Source organism: Octopus sinensis, linkage group LG24 (assembly GCF_006345805.1).
Source record: "Octopus sinensis linkage group LG24, ASM634580v1, whole genome shotgun sequence".
NCBI lineage: Eukaryota > Metazoa > Mollusca > Cephalopoda > Octopoda > Octopodidae > Octopus > Octopus sinensis.
The window spans coordinates 14,322,906-14,339,017 of record NC_043020.1 but is presented as its reverse complement, the minus strand read 5'-3'; the positions used below and the strand labels follow the sequence as shown (position 1 = coordinate 14,339,017).

The following is a 16,112-nucleotide window of genomic DNA, read 5'->3' as shown; positions in this document are numbered from 1 at the left end:
TTAGTCATGAATGACCATGAGATATATCTCACTATCTAAAACATTGGTATAAACAGACAGACCATCTATAAAAAGCACACACATACATATAGTCTTAAAAGCAGTTTTAGAATTCCATATACATTCAGAAAAAGGCATGAAACAACTGCGATAACTCACCTCACTGAGATACATCAGGAAAGAACATTCTGTACCGTCAACACCATAAAGTTTATAACATGGATGGGTTTTCCACATACGTCGCATCCACTTGAAAAGAGAAAAAAAAAAAAATTAATAGTTTTAATTACGGGATCGGCAACATTTATCAATTACTAAACAAAAAGCATATATACTATATTTTAATGTGTATAAGGAACCCCCTAATTTTGGGGCTTCAAAATTTTGAAAAAAAGGTTTTGTAAGGGATTATAACACAATCGGGAGAGTTTACGAAAAAAAACAAAAGACGAAGACAGGTGGTGTACAAAACAAACAGATGTATTAGTATAACGCTCAGGAATAGAAAAATATTTTTTACGTTTCGAGCCTACGCTCTTCTACAGAAAGGGACACAGAAAAAACAAGGAGAGAAAAAAATGTGTGTAGTGGCTAATGATCTATCATATATATATATATATATATATATATATATATATATATATAGGGAGAGTTTACGAAAAAAAACAAAAGATGAAGACAGGTGGTGTACAAAACAAACAGATGTATTAGTATAACGCTCAGGAATAGAAAAAGTCTTTTACGTTTCGAGCCTACGCTCTTCTACAGAAAGGGACACAAAAAAAATAAGGAGAGAAAAAAAATGTGTGTAGTGGCTAACGATCCATGTATAAGACACTCCTATATATTTTTTAAACCTTATTTTTGACAAAAAGGGGTTCCTTTTACATGTTAAAATACGGTATATGTAGTTGACTCAATCCTAGAAGAGCCACTAGATTTCCTTCAAACCATCTCTTACCAACATATAAAAGGAAGGATTTGTCAGATAATGTAGTGGCTACATTGACTGAAAATTATAAGGTATGTTTCATGGATGGAATGTCTTTAATCATACAGTCAGTTTAATCAGAATTAATCTCGGAACTAAATAGTAATAAATCTTTATTAAGTGTTCTGCCAAATTCATTAAAATCTCTTTAGATCTTTGCTTGTAATTAACAGTCAGAAGAATTTAACCTCCATTTACATTCATGTCCTTCCATATATAGATGCAGATGTGTCTGTGTGGTAAGGAGATTGCTCCCCAACCACATGGGTCTGCGTTCAGTTCCACTGCATGGCACATTGAGAAAGTCTCTTCTACTATAGTTTCAGGCCAACCAAAGCCTTGCGAGTGAATTTGGTAGTCAGAGAAAATTCTAGAATTTTCTCTGACTTCTCAGATTTTTTGTATGCTGGACTACTGGTTTTAAATTGATATTAAAATTAATATTAATTTATCTCCCTCATTATTTAAATATTGAAATAAATACGTTCCCTAGTAGTAAGCACTAACCGCAGTGAATTATTCACTGCAGCCCTTCGCTTCAGGAATTTCTTAGCGCACCATAACCAAGACATTTGAAATTTTATCACTAATGTAATCGGTAAAACTAAGCACGTGTCTGTCTTGGCACAGAAAACTGGGGTTAATTTTTCAGTTTGCATTTACACTGACCAAATGCACTGATGAAGTCACGGACATTTGAATTATGTAATTCTTTTGTTAAAGGCCGAAATCGAGGTATGCATTTAAGTCTGTTTTTTATATAAATTTTCATCTGTCCTGCCTGCCAAATTTGGTTCTGGTGTTCGCTGAATTTTTCCTCTAGAGAATTTCCTTTGTAGTTTGATCGTTGATGATCTGTTTCTAGCATACGGCCGGCTATATATATATATATATATAGAACTGGTTATTAATTGGGAATCAGAGTTAGAGAGGAACATAGAGAAGGATTATTAATATCAGACATCTTACATGTTTTTACTACATGTATACCTCTGTGGTTCCCATTAGTTATGAAACATATGTAATGCAGAAAAATATTACCAAAAAATGTTTACCAGTTTTTCTGTTTTGATACACACACACACACACACACACACACACACACACACACACACACACACATTATGTAGTGGCTACATTGACTGAAAATTATAAGGTATGTTTCATGGATGGAATGTCTTTAATCATACAGTCAGTTTAATCAGAACTAATCTCAGAACTAAATAGTAATAAATCTTTATTAAGTGTTCTGCCAAATTCATTAAATGAGATGGCCCCACGCGCTTCCACACACACACACATATATATATATGAGGGTGCATGGTCTAGAGGTTAAGGTGTTGCACTCATGATCGTAAAATTGTGGTTTCAATTCCTAGACTGGGTGGTGCATTGTGTTCTTGAGCAAAGCACTTCATTTCACATTGCTCTGTTTACAATCTTATAGTAATATAATATAATATAATATAATGACAGAATATTAAATGTCCATTCGGATTGAACTATATACATGTGGTACACTACGCACCTGTTCAGACAACATCAATTTGATAGAGAGGCCGAGCCTATGTGGGGGCCATTCAGCAAAAGCTGGACACTCATATGTCATCTTCAACAGGGAGGTCCATCAGATGTGGCATGCGTGTGTGTGTGTGCGCGTGTATACATGGCTTAGTGATGCATGTGTGTGTGTATGTATGTTAAAAGACTCCGCCGGTTACGACGACGAGGGTCCCAGCTGATACGATCAACGGAACAGCTTGCTCGTGAAATTAACGTGCAAATGGCTGAGCATTCCACAGACATGTGTACCCTTAACGTAGTTCTCGGGGATAATCAGCGTGACACAGAGAGTGACAAGGCTGACCCTTTGAAATACAAGTACAACTCATTTTTGCCAGCTGAGTGGACTGGAGCAACGTGAAATAAAGTGTCTTGCTCAAGGACACAACGCGTCGCCGGGAATTGAACTCACAACCTTACGATCATGAGCCAAATGCCCTAACCACTAAGCCACGCGCCCTCACTGTATGTATGTACACACACACACATTGACTGAAAATTATAAGGTATGTGTGTATGTATGTACACACACACACACACACACACAGAGTAATAACTCACTTTATGAGACTCTGGGTTTGAAAGTTTTATTTTTCAGCTCACTTTGTATAGTGAACTGAAATTTTTCAAGCAGAAGATCCAAATTTTGAATGAAGTGCAAAAGCTTCTATTACCATAACAAATGCTTCTGCGTATTACTGAGAAATTTATAGAGAATGAAAAAAAGCTTCTTCTAAGCAAACAACCCTAGACTAAGAAATCTACAAGTCCATCTATGAGTGTTAGTGAATTGGCAATCGGGTCTACAAGTAACAGTTTGTGAAAGTCTAGCATAAATGAAAGTGATGCAGAAAATGATTATAAATGGTCTTCACATTCTTTTTACTTTGCATAAAATATTCTTTACATTCTATTTTGTTTTATTGTCATTTATTCATGAGTATTATAAATTTTATAGGTAAAATATTTATCTGGAAACAAATTATGACTTATAACATTGCTACTATGGGAAATTATTGCTCTGCTTTATGAGTTTCCTCTTTATGAGCAAATTAACTCATATATTGAGGCATTACTGTATATACACCCATACAATTATTAACCATCTTACAAACAATAACTCTGAGCATTTTTTCAAACTCCACCCGTCTAACACCCGTGAACATGTTTACAAAGTCAGAAAACAGCACAGCTCCCATGACTTTCAGAAACATTTTTTCACGCTAAGAGTTGCTGAAGCTTGGAACAAACTGCTGGCATCAGTTGTTAGTTGTCAGAGCACTGCATCCTTCAAAACTTCCATGCTTTCTGAGATTCGTCAACACTACACCTGATTTTCTCCCCTCCATACACACACGGAAGCATGTATCTGACTCATACATTGTTCGCTTTCCAGACATTTGTACATTACTGCATATGCTTTATATGCACTTTTGACAAGTTGTGGTGCACCTGAGCACTGTATACGATAATTTCATTATTATTATATATGATTGTGTATGTGTGTGTATACATATATATATATATATAGTACTTGTTCAGAATTTACATGTGAAGTTATATTACGGAAACATTTTTTCACGCTCAGAGTTGCTGAAGCATGGAATGAACTGCCTGCGTCAGTTGTTGACTGCCATGACACTGCATCCTTTAAGGCCCTCATGCTTTCCGAAATCCGCCGAAACTACACCTGATTATATATACACTTTAGATGAGTTGTAGTGCACCTGAGCACTGTACACAATTATTATTATTATTATTATTATTATTATTTAAATACCTCACATCTCAGACCATGGAAATGAAAAGAATATTTGAGGAAGCTGTTCTATAAAACAGTTCTATCCAGATAATGATGAAGTGTGTACAGGTAAGAATGGTTGACAATTTACCTCAAGTTTTCCAGTGCAAAATGGATGGGAAATTTTATCACTTGGCGACAAAGTACAGCTTTCAACTTTTCCTGCAAGAATATCTGGAAATAAATTTAAAATTTGAATATTTCTGTAGGAACGAATTCTAGTTAGCTGTTATTTTACGTGTGTCTCTTTGAGTCATGAATTTCTACCAAACCAAATCTAATACATATTGCTTTCAAATTTTGGCACAATGCCAACAGTTTTCAGGGGAGGAAGTAAGTCAATTATATCAACTGGTACTTATTTTATTGACCCTGAAAGGATGAAAGGCAAAGTTGACCTTGGTGGAATTTGAACTCAGAACATAAGGACAGATGAAATGCTACTTAGCATCATGCTCAGTGTGCTAACGACCATGCCAGCTCACCACTTTCAAATCTAATTCATATTCATCTCACATGTCAGTGTGCATGCACAACAGTGTAAATGATCTGAGAGGAAAACTAGGTGTAAGTGGCATCAGATGTTTTGTGCAAGAGAGATGGGTGTGCTGGTTTGGTCATGTGATGCGTATGGGTGAGGACAGGTGCATAAAGAAGTGCATAAGGCGGCGAGCCGGCAGAAACGTTAGCATGCCGGGCAAAATGCCTAGCGGTATTTCGTCTGCCATTACGTTGTGAGTTCAAATTCCGCCGAGGTCGACTTTGCCTTTCATCCTTTTCGGGGTCGATAAATTAGGTACCAGTTACGCATTGGGGGTCGATGTAATCGACTTAATCCCTTTGTCTGTCCTTGTTTGTCCACTCTATGTTTAGCCCCTTGTGGGTAGTAAAGAAATAGGTGCATAAAGAAGTGCTAAGCTCTAATTGTAGAGGGTACCTGTGTAAGGGGTGGACCCGGAATACATGGGACAAAATGGTGAGACAGGATCTTTGGACACTGGGCCTCACTGAGGAAATGGCAAGAGACCGGGAGATGTGGTAATTTGCTGTACTTGAGAAAGACACATCAAGCTAAGTAAAATCGCTGTCTTTCACACATACAGGCTTGTCCTTTCAGGTGCTGGAGTCACTTAAAAAGCACCTGTGCCGGTGCTGCGTTAACACACCTGTGCTGATGCTGTGTAAATGTACTCATGACAGTGATGTACAAAAAGCACCCTGCACACCCTGTTAAGTGGTTGGTGTTAAGAAGGTATCCAGCCATAGAAACCATGCCACAACAGACAGTTGGAGTCTGGACAGCTCTCTGTTAGCCAGCGCCATGTCAAATCATGTAACCCATGCCAGTATGGAGACTGGACATTAAACGATGATGATGATTCAGCATTGCAATCATTAAGAGTTCCTGCAGAGGACATGGACATCAATGACCATTTTGCCTTTCCTCTCCACACTATTTTAGACATCTGAAGAACATTATGCCAATGTATCTTGGCCCTTCGTTACATCAACTTAACCCTTTAGTGTTTAACCCTTTAGCATTTAAACCGACCATAAGTATTCTCCCTGTTTTATGTTCAAAATGGCCAGATCTGGTCTCTCACACTAACCCTACAATATCATTTAAAAAATTAACAGCTACCTCATCAAAATCTCATTGCTACAAGATAATGCCTGATTAGTTCAAGGCAATATGGATGAAAAAACCTTAATTTTGGTAGAATAATGCGAACACTAAAGGGTTAAACTGGCCAAATCCGGCCCAATATATTCTACATATTTTATATTCAAACTGGCCATATCTAGCCTCTCACACCTAACCTACAGTGACATTCTAAAAATAAACAATCACATCATTGAAACCTCAAAGCTATAAGGTAATGCATGATTAATTCAAAACAATTTCAATAAAAAAGCATTACATTTAACAGAGTAATCTGAACACTAAAGGGTTAAACATAATGTACAACTTCTGATTTTACATTCTCTTGAAATAATTGTCAATTTACTTAGCTTACAAGTAATTAAAGACTTCTGATATAGGCACAAAACCATAATTCTGTTGTGGGGAGAACGGTGGACTATATCAACCATAGTATTTGATTGACGTGTAGTTATTTTATTGACCCACAAACGATGAAGAACAAAGTCAATTCTAGCATGGTTTGAACTCACAATGTAAAAAGATGAGACTAAAAATTAATTACTCATAAGTCATTGACGCAATATAATTATTAATTTGCATAAAGGATTAGTTTATACTAGACATCAATTCACTCAATACAGCTATTAGTCTATATAAGATTATTAATTTATATAATTATCATCATCATCATCATCATGAGTATCATCATAATATTGTTATATGTGAAAGGAAAAACAAAAGAAGGATAGAATTAGAACTGAGGTAAATGATGCACTGATCGACCTACCTTTAGCATTCAAATAGGAATTCTGGGATATGAGATTAAATGATAAGTTGTTTCTGTAGGCAAGGGACTGGTTTGGCATGAGGTAGTTAAGTAAAGTTTCCATTTTATCAAGGCGATTCAGCATGTTTTCCAGCAGTACAGCAATTGTTTTCTTCAGATCTAACAGCAAAACACAGAGAGAGAAAAATATATCTGAGAGAGAAAAAGTGAGGATAAAATATACAGCGATGTGAGTAGAGCTGATAGATTTATAAGCTATAGATTCAAAGCCGTTCATTGATGTTGTGCTGTGCTTTTAGCCAATACTCTACCCAATTATAGCCAGAGTTAATCTATTTTGGAAAACAGCATCACAGACAAGATGCAGTGACCTCTAGGCTCAAGATATATTGTGCACTATAATTCAACTCTATATATAAAGCTGAAGTTGTCTGTGTGTGGCAGGTTTGGTAGCCTTCAACTAACACTATCTCCTCCGAGACCCTGCAGCGCAAGTTCACCAAAATTGAGAGTATGATAGAAGAAGGCTTGCTCTTCCTTCTGTAGAAGAAAAAATTCAAATTGGACTATGTTAACACCAAAAATTACTTACATTAAAAAGGTGCTTTTTTCTATGAAAATCCCTATTTTTTTACAATTTTTTTACTGTTGTGTCGCCATTTTTCGGTGTATTTCAACCAGAAAAATGTTCACTTAAAGAGAATAACAAGCTACATGATGCAAAATTTTTACTTTACAAAAATTCCAATTCTAAAGGGTCGAAACAAACCCGAGCAATGCCGGGCGATACTGCTAGTCTTAGAAACTAGAAAAAAAATGTCATGAGCAGCATCCGCAACCCCTTTTATTTTCTGACAAAGTGATATATATAACCCCACCACACACCAGTATGGTGCCAATATGCAGGCTAGGCATCCATTCTTAGGAAAACTTCCTTTTCCCCACATGCTGGTCTTAGAAACTAGAAAAAATAACTGGGAAGAAATGGATTGTTTGATGTAAGGATGAACCTACAGGTAACAAAAATCTCAACTAACAATAATAAAATGAATGATATATTACCAGCTGTTTTAGACAGAGCTAGCAATGTTCATGTTATCAATGTGCGAAATACAGGTCAAATGCAGTAACTTCTTTGCTGTTCACTTTTAGTTAATTGTTCCCAGGAGAGTAAGAATTAATTTTGATACAAGGAGTGGTGAAGATGACTATGTTAAATATATGTAAGACTATGTTAAATATATGTAGGGTTAAGTGGGGTGAATACAGCTGAAAGGAAAGAAACAGAGATAAAGATTTTTTTTAATATAATATTTCTGGAACTGGATATGTCACTATATTCTCAGTAGATGTGTTGATACTTGGTATATTTGGTGAATAATAAAACTGCAATAAAGCAGATGCCTGCACAACTGGAATTAACAAATCACCAGAAGGAAGAAGGACTAATATAATCCATACTATCTACGTTAAATGATTGAAATATTTTAGTCTAGGATATTAATTTTAGCCACAGCAGAAAATTCTAAATGCTATCAGGAAATATTGTGCCATAGTGCATGGAATGGAAAAAAGTTTGCAACTCTTGCGATTTTGTGAGGGTAGGTTTACCATTTATGACACAAATCTGAGCAAGATTATAACTATGTAATTAAGAGGTCTACCACATGCTTTAGGGTTCAATTCCAATGTGAAGCCTCTTGGGCAAGAGTCTTCTACAATAGCTTCAAGTAGACCTAAATCTTTTGAGTGAAATATAATGGAAGGGAAGTGTGTGGAAGTTCATCTTTCCCATTCTTGAGTAGTGGTCTTCATTCATGACTTGGGTTAATACTAACACCTGGTCCCTTGAATGTCTGTAACTACACCCAGTATGGTGCCAGTGTGCAGGCTAGGCATCCATTCTTAGGAAAACTTCCTTTTCCCCACATGCTGGTCTTAGAAACTAGAAAAAAAAGGGTCATGAGCAGCATCCACAACCCCTTTTTTTTTCTGACAAAGTGATATATATATTTCTTTATTGCCCACAGGGGGCTAAACACAGAGGGGACAAACGGATTAAGTCGGTTACATTGACCCCAGTGCATAACTGGTACTTAATTTATCGACTCCGAAAGGATGAAAGGCAAAGTTGATCTCGGCGGAATTTGAACTTAGAACGTAACGGCAACCGAAATATCGCTAAGCATTTCGCCCGACGTGCTAACGATTCTGCCAGCTCGCCACCCTATATAAATGATATATATATAACACCCCACCACCACCACCACCACCACCACCACCACACACACACACAAACATAGAGTATAGAAAGGTAGTGATATCAAAGTCTTCTTCCTCCATTGCTGGTTTGGATAACAGAAATAGTACCAGGAGCAACTGACATCATGGATCAAAGCTGCTTTTTGATACCAACCTGCTTGAAACCACCCCTGGTTTTGAAACAAATTTCTTGTTATAAAGTGATCTAAAACCTTTCATATTTGATTTCATGTAAATTTATGTTCCAAAGACCAACTTAATAATTGGCAAAGTTATTTTACTAAATCCTTTAATGTTTTCAAAATTAATTGAGGCAAAGACAGTTTTTTTGGAAAGAAATATGGTAACAAAAGGGTAAGAACTAGAGAGGAACTAAACTTTGGTGCATGTCTCTGTGACAAATGGTGAGGAATCCGCAGCCTTAAGGCTGCAATGAGACCTTTTAGGGTACTAGTTGCATTATTTTGGCCCTTTAAATGTTACCTGTTAAAATTTCTTTGAGGAATTAATTTTCCTCACCATATAAATTTTTTTTTGGGGTTAGATTACTGAAATCTCGATCCCAGAGATTTATATTGAATATCCAAAACTTATTTGCACCAATTTCAATAACAGAAATATATATTTTATCCCTACATATAGGCGCAGGAGTGGCTGTGTGGTAAGTAGCTTGCTAACCAACCATATGGTTCCAGGTTCAGTCCCACTGCGTGGCATCTTGGGCAAGTGTCTTCTGCTATAGCCCCGGGCCGACCAATGCCTTGTGAGTGGATTTGGTAGACGGAAACTGAAAGAAGCCTGTCGTATATATGTGTGTATATATATATATATATATGTATGTGTGTGGGTGCTTGTGTGTCTGTGTTTGTCCCCCTAGCATTGCTTGACAACCAATGCTGGTGTGTTTACGTCCCCGTCACTTAGCGGTTCGGCAAAAGAGACTGATAGAATAAGTACTGGGCTTACAAAGAATAAGTCCCGGGGTCGATTTGCTCGACTAAAGGCGGTGCTCCAGCATGGCCGCAGTCAAATGACTGAAACAAGTAAAAGAGTAAAGAGTATATATCATCATCATTGTTTAACGTCCGTTTTCCATGCTAGCCTGGGTCGGACGGTTTGACTGGGGTCTGGGAAGCCAGGAGGCTGCACCAGGCTCCAGTCTGATCTGGGGCAGTGTTTCTACAGCTGGATGCCCTTCCTAACGCCAACCACTCTGTGAGTGTAGTGGGCGCTTTTTACGTGCCACCAGCACAGGGGCCAGAGGAGGCTGGCAAACGGCCACAATCGGTTGGTGCTTTTATGTGTCACCGACACGGATGCCAGTCAGGCAGCGCTGGCATCTGCCACGTTCGGACGGTGCTTTTTGCGTGTCACCGGCACGGGTATCTTAACTACAATTTTCATTGATTTTTATTTTGATGTTGGTGTTAACGTGCTCTATTTATTTTAGGAATACAAATACATGAAGTACTGTGCTGAAAATACAAGATGTTAGCAACATCTGGGTTAAATAAAATGGTTTTCCAATGAGAAAAGGTTTCTCACACTAAAAGAAGCCTCTCTGAGGTCACCCAATCTTCTAGAAATAGCAGCCAAGTCTCCTTCATTCTCTCATGTCAACTCTATTGTCTTAAAAATAGGAAAAGATTCATTCAATAATGTAAACTCAGTACATCTGGGGGGAAAAAGGGAGATGGTACAATCACAGTTAAAATGTCTTTCATCAAAGATTGATTCCATTAGCATCGTCCACCTGGTCAAAACAGTAACCGTATTCTAACTGCTGCAAATATAGTGTCTAAGTTTTCTTGGAAATAAATAGGATGTCTTATATGAATCCAACTGAATTACTGCAACAAGAACCAAAAATGTCAAGGAGGCTGCAAAAATATCTTACCATAAGCAGTAAATCTACCAGCATAAGGACCATCAACAACTCCATTACTCTCCTGAGCTAATGCACGGACATATTTCTCACTCAGCTTAATAATGTCATTCTGTTAAATAAAAGAAAAATAATATTAACAAAAGCAATAGAAATAGTTGGTTGTTATATAAATACAATTTTTTTTATTTATTCATATCAAGTCCCAAACAAGGTAAACAGCCACTTAGTGCATGGGACTATGATGAAAGAGAAATTAAGACAAAAGTAATGAATTAACTTTAGACTGGGAAGAGTTCAGGTCATAAGAAGAGGGAAAACAATGAGATAGAAGAGAGTTCCAAAGTCTGGCAGTTCGAGGAAATAAGCTATGACTGTAGAAAGACTTTCTTATTCATGGAAGCACAATAGCACTTGGATGAAGTTGCTGTGAGTTTCGAGTCAGGTGAGACGGCACAAAGTGTTCGGGAACTAAGAGAGGAAGTTCATCAGAGCACTTCCTAGGATAACAACGACAGATAAGACTAAGACTGGTGACATCTTATTGATGTGACAAGGGTTGAAAGAGTTGAAGAGAGAGACCAATCAAATTAAAGACTCGTTTCTGAACTCGGTCAAGAAGGTCCAAGTAACAAGATGGTGCACTTGCCCAAATATCATCATCATCATCATTTAGCGTTCGCTTTCCATGCTGGCATGGGTTGGACGGTTCGACTGGGGTCTGGGAAGCCAGAAGGCTGCACCAGGCCCAGTCTGATCTGGCAATGTTTCTACGGCTGGATGCCCTTCCTAACGCCAACCACTCCATGAGTGTAGTGGGTGCTTTTTATGTGCCAGACAAGGCTGGCAAACGGCCACGATTGGATGGACAACAGTATTCCATACAAATAAAAATTGCAGATTTGTACAGATACAAAATAGCTTCAGATGTGAGGTAGTACTTTAAACTATACAATGACCTCCCCATCTTATGGAAAGCAAACCTAACAACTGACCCTAACCACTAAGTGTAGTTTAGTGGTTAGGGTCTTCAACTCACAATTGTATAGTTGTGAGTTCAATTCCTGGTGGCATGCTGTGTTCTTGAGCAAAACATTTTATTTTATATTGCTCCAGTCCACTCAGCTGGCAAAAATGAAGAGTACCTGTATACCAAAGGGCTAGCCTAGTCACATTCTGTGTCATGCTGAATGTACCTGAGAACTACAGGTAATTACACGGCGTAATTACTTGAAATTCTTTGTTATGGACTGGAGAATTAGACTAAACAGGAGAAGGGTGTGTACTAATTAGCTGAGCTCTAGCAGACATGTACCTGTTAAATTTATCATAGCTAAACTTTCACTTTGTTGGCAACATCACTTTATAATGACTTGCAAGGTTCTTAGAAATCATTCATCTATACCCAGTTTTCTTATTGACTAATGGACTACAGAGATTAGTAAGTAAGTAAGTAAACTCCCTAGATGGTAACTGGAGGGGAAGATTGTCCTCTCAACCAATATGCTGCTGTAGGTGCCGCTGGATGACGGGCTGTGGTAATGATGTTATTCCATGCTTTCCAATCCATGACGCCAGCCTCAGCATGCTTGAGGTCAAGGTGCTGCGACTTCAGGTCTTCTTTAATTTCCATCGGTCACTGCCACCAAAAAAAGTTGGTGTGGTAGTCTTCCATTGCTCATCCTGCAGATGTTGCTAAACTACTGTAGCCTGTAACTGAGATATAATGGTTTTCTCTTGGCTAAGAACTTCAGTAGTTGTCACACTAAAAAGAGAGAACATCAGTGGTACTTAATCTTCACACATGCTGCATCTTATCTCAGCTAGTTCTGTTCTTGGATGCTTCTAACTTTCTATGACACTTTCATGACTTGGTCCATTAGTCTAATGCCTCTGTAGTGACTTCTTTCTAAACATACCTCTTTGCTATTCTACCAGGTGATGATGTTAAGCTAGCCAGAGGGAGATACAACTTCCTTGCACTACCTGACTGATTAAACCCTTAACCATTCTATCAACTACTACACCTGATATTTTCATCATCTTTAATGGGTTCACTTGATTTCTTGCTTTCATATCCTTCTGAAACCCTCTTCGATCACGACACTGACCATGGGATTGCACCTAGAAAGTTACCCTCCCAGGCACAAGTCCAGGCAAGGTTGTTTATGCAAGACCAGCAGTTGCCCATGTATACCGACCTCCCCTCTCCACACCATAGTGTTATCCAAGGGAAAGGCAAAGGGGCCGATGCAGCTTGGCACCAGTGACGTCGCAACTCTTTTCTACAGCTGAGTGAACTGGAGCAACGTGAAATAAAGTATCTTGCTCAAGAACACAACACGCAGCCTGGTCCGGGATTTGAGCTCACAACCTCACGATCGTAAGCTCGAAGCTCTAACCACTGAGCCATGTGCCTTTCATATCCTTAACCCCTTAGCATTCAAACCAACCATATCTGCCCTAAATATTCTACTTGTTTTATGTTCAAACCAGCCAGATGCAACCTCTCACACCTACCCTACAATGTCCTAAATATAAGTGTTCACACTTTTGAATGTTGGGCTTCATGGAGGTGAAAGATGAGGTGGTGAGGCATGATCTTAAAATGTTGGGTTTCACAAAGGTGATGACAAGTGGTATGTTGTGTTTAAGAAGGCTCGTCAAGCCAAGTGAAACTGTAGTCATGGCCATTGCCAGTGTCATGTAAATGGAACCTGTGCTGGTGGCATGTAAAACTCACCCATTACACTCTTGGAGCGGTTGGTGTTAGTTAGGCCATCCAGCTGTAGAAACAATGCCAAATTAGGCTGGAACCTGGTGCAGCTCTCCAGCTTACCAGTTTCAGACAAACTGCCAAACCTATGCTAGCATGGAAAGTGGACATTAAATGATGATGATGATGATGATGATGGTGATAACATCATGAAAATCTCAAAGCTGAAGCATGATTAATTCAAAACAATGTGAATAAATAGGCATAAATTTGACAGAATAATCTGAATGCTAAAGGGTTAATGGCTATCTCTCTCTCTCTTTTTTTACTCTTTTGCTTGTTTCAGTCAGTTGACTGCGGCCATGCTGGAGCACCGCCTTTAGTCGAGCAACTCGACCCCGGGACTTATTATTTGTAAGCCCAGTACTTATTCTAACAGTCTCTTTTACGGAACCGCTAGGTGACGGGGACATAAACACACCAGCATCAGTTGTCAAACAATGCTAGGGGGACAAACACAGACACACAAACATACATGCACACACACACACACACACACACACCACACACACACACACATACATACGACGGGCTTCTTTCAGTTTCCGTCTACCAAATCCACTCACAAGGCTTTGGTCGGCCCGAGGCTATAGCAGAAGACACTTGCCCAAGGTGCCATGCAGTGGGACTGAACCCGGAACCATGTGGTTGGTAAGCAAGCTACTTACCACACAGCCACTCCTGCACCTATCTCTATTCATCCTTTCTACAAGTCAAACTTAATAGCTGATCCTTTTGTTTTGGAGCACTTGGAACAAGTCCTCTTTTCCCTACACATTGACAGTGACCTACATTCCTTGTGATATTCTTTCCATTCTTCCTTTCAGCATTGGTGAATTCAAGTATTATACTAACATTCTGTAGTATGAGGGAGAAAGTGTGATTCACCCACCCCTCAGTGTCGGCTGTGCAGCTGGGTTTAAATCTGAGACACACCCTACTTGTCTGACCTATTACAAGAACCTATGCTAATTCCCTTTCTAGCTCACATGTCTACACATGTCCGTCCACTCCTACTTCTGCCCGCATCCTCACTCATTCTTCCTCTTCCGGTAGGGCCCCACAGCCATTGACGTCACTGACCCTTTCCTTCTGATGATGATGATGATGATGACAGCATGAAAATCTCAAAGCTGCAAGATGATGCAGGGTTAATCAAAACAATGTGAATAAATAAGCATTAAATTTGACAGAATAATTTGAATGCTAATGGGTTAATGGTTATCTCTATCCAACCTTTCTACAAGTCAAATTCAATTGCTGGTCCTTTTGTTTCAAAGCACTTGGAACAAGTCCTCTTTTCCCTACACATCTCAGTGCCCTACATTCCTTGTGATATTCTTTCCATTCTTCTGCTCAGCATCAGTGAATCCAAGTATCTTACTAACATTCTAAACATATCTTTCAGTTTTGAGTTCTTGACTGAAACCAGTGGTTCTCAACAGGGCTGTCTATATAAGAGTTTGTCGTTAAAATTAATGCACCATAAATTGCTTATATGTCTATCATACATAGACTGAGAAAACACAATTTGTTCACACAAAATGACCAAAGACAACAGATATAAATCAAGTTTGAATAATAGGCTTCCTAAAAAATTTGAAACCCTGACTCCAAACTACAGCATACTAACACCATACAAGATCTCAAACACCAGTTGCTGATGTCACCCCAGACTGAACCAATGAGATTGGTTTCTGGTCAAAACTGGACCATCAGGGTAAAAACAAATAAATATTGAATCAACTGGACCAGTGGCTTCTTAAGGGAATCAACCAACTGAAAATTTTGCATGAAAATCAGGCAAAAACAGGTTACCAAGTCCTTCAACAACAACAAAATGATGTAGGTAGAAAATCAATCAACAAGAATGCTGAAAAAATATTTGAACAAAGCATGAAAGCAGATGCAACAAAAGAAGTGGTGTCATTAAATTTACAACCAGTCAGAACTTGATCCTTTACTGTAAACACACACACACACACACACATTGCTAAATATTAATAAAAATAAGTAGCTTGTTTACCAACCACATGGTTCCGGGTTCATTCCCACTGCGTGGCACCTTGGGCAAGTGTCTTCTACTATAGCCTCGGGCCGACCAAAGCCTTGTGAGTGGATTTGGTAGACGGAAACTGAAAGAAGCCCGTCGTATATATGTATATATATGCGTGTGTGTGTTTGTGTGTCTGTGTTTGTCCCCCTAGCATTGCTTGACAACCGATGCTGGTGTGTTTATGTCCCCGTTACTTAGCGGTTCGGCAAAAAAGACCGATAGAATAAGTACTGGGCTTACAAAAGAATAAGTCCCGGTGTCGAGTTGCTCGATTAAAGGTGGTGCTCCAGCATGGCCGCAGTCAAATGACTGAAACAAGTAAAAGAGTAAAAGAGTAAAGAGAGTA

General features: G+C 38.6%; 1 protein-coding gene across 4 annotated transcripts in view; it reads right to left on the bottom strand.

Annotated features, from left to right (window-relative positions):
- LOC115223971 (alpha-1,6-mannosylglycoprotein 6-beta-N-acetylglucosaminyltransferase A-like) overlaps positions 1–16,112 on the bottom strand; it is a 125,450-nt gene that overhangs the window by 44,161 nt on the left and 65,177 nt on the right. For all 4 annotated transcript variants that reach the window (XM_036512729.1, XM_029794734.2, XM_029794733.2 and 1 more), the window contains 4 exons: positions 10,947–11,046; positions 6,788–6,946; positions 4,447–4,529; positions 160–249 (listed from right to left, as the gene is read on the bottom strand). In XM_036512729.1, the coding sequence (XP_036368622.1) occupies positions 160–249; positions 4,447–4,529; positions 6,788–6,946; positions 10,947–11,046 (432 nt within the window). The remainder of the gene's footprint in view (positions 1–159; positions 250–4,446; positions 4,530–6,787; positions 6,947–10,946; positions 11,047–16,112) is intronic.